The 3,388-nt window shown below is 47.5% G+C and overlaps 1 protein-coding gene across 1 annotated transcript; it reads left to right on the top strand.

Moving 5' to 3' along the window:
• The first annotated feature begins 350 nt into the window (after window positions 1-350).
• Window positions 351-1,765, top strand: LOC117859607 (aquaporin NIP3-2). Its single transcript, XM_034742744.2, has 4 exons — window positions 351-729; window positions 839-1,264; window positions 1,358-1,419; window positions 1,542-1,765. Exons 1-4 carry the CDS (start codon window positions 505-507, stop codon window positions 1,684-1,686), a joined length of 858 nt encoding a protein of 285 aa, XP_034598635.2. The 5' UTR covers window positions 351-504; the 3' UTR covers window positions 1,687-1,765.
• Window positions 1,766-3,388: the final 1,623 nt, after the last annotated feature.

Raw genomic sequence — 3,388 nt, 5'->3', positions numbered from 1 at the left:
CAGGCAGTGTCAGCTCCAAGACACCAGCTGACTGACATGCTACTGATGATAGGTTCTACTAGTAATGTATCATCCATCAGGAATCAAGATGCATGTGTGTCCAGCAAAAGAGGCAAATTTTAGAGGAGACGGCATGAGGCGATAGGGGACACCTATGGAATTGGATATAAAGTATATCTGCAGTTTGCGTTGAACAGGTAAAATATGCCATCTCGTACTGCCATTTGGCGATTTGTGAATTTTAAGATTCACCCATGCCATGATGAGTTCATTTAACTCTGAGCTGATTGTTTTTTGTTCTTTTGGACAGGTGCATCATATCTAATCACTTTCATGACAGCCAAAAAGAATGTCTCTTCCATCACAAAGCATCTCTTTATATATACCTTCAAATCCACACTGCCTTTCCCCTCATCGAAGAATTAGCTCGCGTCAGGAGGCATCACACAGGACTCGTCATTTGGTCACAGTCTCACAGAGTAAGTAGTTGTTTGACAGACGCTAATGGACCGTAGAAGAAGCGCCTCCATGGACGTCTCAGTGAGCATCCCTGCAGCAGCTTCTCCCATGGAGAACATGAGCGACGACAAGATAGCAATCGTCATCCCCCACAGGTCCCCGTCCAACAAGATCCTGCCACTAGGGTTCCAACTACAACAACACGAGCCATCACCTCATCCGCCTCCCAGCGGCTTCGCCGAGAGGGTGGCGCTTCCTCTCATCAAGAAGGTAACTTACTAAGCTCACGCCATGAACTCGATCACTAGTTCACTACTACCTCGAGTGATGGATTATTCCCTTTGCCAATGTGTTTCGATCAATCGAACGCATGATCCAGGTGGCGGCGGAGCTGCTGGGGACGTTCCTGCTGGTCTTCACGGTGCTGTCGGCGCTGATCACCGACGAGGCGCACGGCGGCGCGCTGGGCCTGCCAGGCGTGGCGGCGGCGGCGGGGATGGCCATAGTGGTCCTCGTCTCGTCCCTCGCCCACGTGTCCGGGGGCCACATGAACCCGGCGGTCAGCGCCGCCATGGCCGCGTTCGGACACCTGCCCCGGCCCCACCTCGCGCCCTACGTCGCCGCCCAGCTCCTCGGCTCCACCGCCGCCTCGTTCGCCGCCAAAGCGCTCTACGATCCTCTGAACATGGGCGCTACTGTCGCCACCGTGCCGACGATCGGCGGCGCCGAGGCGTTCGCCGTCGAGTTCGCCACCACGTTCGTCTTCCTCTTCGTCGTCACCGCCCTCGCCACCGATCCTAAAGCAGTAAGTACACTATACTAAGTGCAAAATCCTGCAGCATTATTCGAAACTTGACAAATTGACATGACACCGGCCGTTGTTTGATCTCTGATGCAGGTGAAAGAGATGGTGGCAGTGGGAGCCGGGGCGGCGGTGGTGATGAGCGCCCTCGTCTCCGGGTACGTCGAAAGATTTATATGAAAACAAAATGATCAAATTGTTAGCTTCATTTTTTGATCGTGTAATTCAAGGTTTTTTTAGAATTAAGTTGCGATGATGTCTGTTGGTTGAACACACACAGGAAGTGGACGGGGGCGTCGATGAATCCGGCGAGAACGCTGGGGCCGGCGATTGCCACGGGGACGTACACCAAGATCTGGGTCTACATGGTGGCTCCACCGCTGGGCGCCATTGCTGGCTCCGGAGCTTACCATGCGCTCAAGTGACGATCCATGGAACAAATTACATGTAGCACACGGCGGGAGTTTTAGCTGACTGTGTTCTCGATCGATGTGCGAAGGTTACATGCACGGGTTGGAAAGTGAAAACCACGCACGCACGTGGGAAGCATGTATTGGTGGTTCATCTTGTAATCGTTGTGTTGTTTTCTCTACGAGACAGTGTCTCCAACCACACTAAGGGTGTATTTGGTTGTACTGTGACTTTTGAAAAAACTGTTGTGAGCTGTGGGCTGTAGCAGCTGTGGGAAAAGCAGAAGACCGTTTGGTTAGAGCAGCTGTGAAACTGTAGGCTGTGTAAGACATATCTGTAATACCCCTAAAGGTCTGTGAGTGTGTTTATATGCAAATTGCTCGTAACAAAATAATGTATTCACTAGTTCACATGTAAACCACTATTTTAGAAAGAAAAAAAATAAATTTTATGTGTTTTTCACGCATCAAAGTGATTGGTCCACATAAATAGAACTATATTCATCAAAAGTTCTATAAAATGGTGCCATCCCTCAACATTACTCTCCTCCTCTCGCACTAACCAAAGCATCAGTTATCCTAGTACGAATGGTATTCATGGTATCCTCATTCTCCACATCATCACTCTCATCTCCTTGTGTTTGTCTCATGCCACATGTATGTTGTACCAAGTAATCCTCCTCATCATCAAATCTCTTGAACTCCTTATCACATAAATTGTTGTCACGAATAAAATTATGCAATGCAAGACAAGCCATAATGATACATTTCTGAGTACGAGGTGAGAAACTTGGCATGTCCTTTTTCAGAAGATCTAACTTGTTCTTCAATTATTTTTTTGTTCTCCTGTCACTGGATTTTTTTGCAAACTTGGAAACAACATTCTTCCAACCGGTAGTAGTGAAAATTCCCATCGACCTATTCCTGGCTTCAATCTCTTCTTTGCAGGCATCAACCAAATGCCTTAAAAAAGTATCACCCCAATCCGCCTTATCACCCATTCTTCAACCAACCAAAAATAAATCATAAGAACTAAAACAAAAGTGCTATATAACGCATTCCAACCCAAGAGACCCCTCTATGTATGATCTGCTGATATGCTTATAGAGAGCTAATTGTCTAATGTGCGGGGAAGACAGAAACATGAGCTGTTCTAGAGATATCCAAGTACAAATGTTGACAAAAATATGAGCTATTCTAGAGATATCCAACTATCAAGCCAAGACATAACTATCAAGCCAACTATCCAATTATTAAACTAGTGGGAAATAAATAAACATAGATGTCCAAGTACAAATGTTGGCTGATTATACATTTTTTTGCATTTAACCTTACTGACTACAATTGATTGTTCATACCTCAAGAAGTTCCTTTTCACAGGTAGCTTTCCGTTGCCTGAACTGTTCTGCTTCCTATTTGATTTTGTGTTGTAGTTATACCTGACAACATAAAACAATTGGAATAGTGTAAATGATTTATATGAAACAAGTGTTATAACAAGATTATAGATGAGACGGGAAAAGGAAGAGAACCTTGGGGGCGGTGGGTGCGCAAGGTGACCAAGAGAGAGAAGCAGGGGCAGAGGGCTGGCGATGGGAGGCCGACGATGGGGGGCGGTGGCTGGTGGCGGTCGGCGTGCGACGGTTTGGGGTGGGCGAGGCGGGCTGCTATGGCTGTCAGGGGGTGGCGGCGGACGTCAGGGAGAAGGAGGCCCTTG

The sequence above is a fragment of the Setaria viridis genome, chromosome 6, assembly GCF_005286985.2.
Source record: "Setaria viridis chromosome 6, Setaria_viridis_v4.0, whole genome shotgun sequence".
NCBI classification, from domain to species: Eukaryota; Viridiplantae; Streptophyta; class Magnoliopsida; order Poales; family Poaceae; genus Setaria; species Setaria viridis.
The sequence above is the reverse complement of the archived record's forward strand: the minus strand, read 5'-3'. Positions and strand labels throughout refer to the sequence as shown.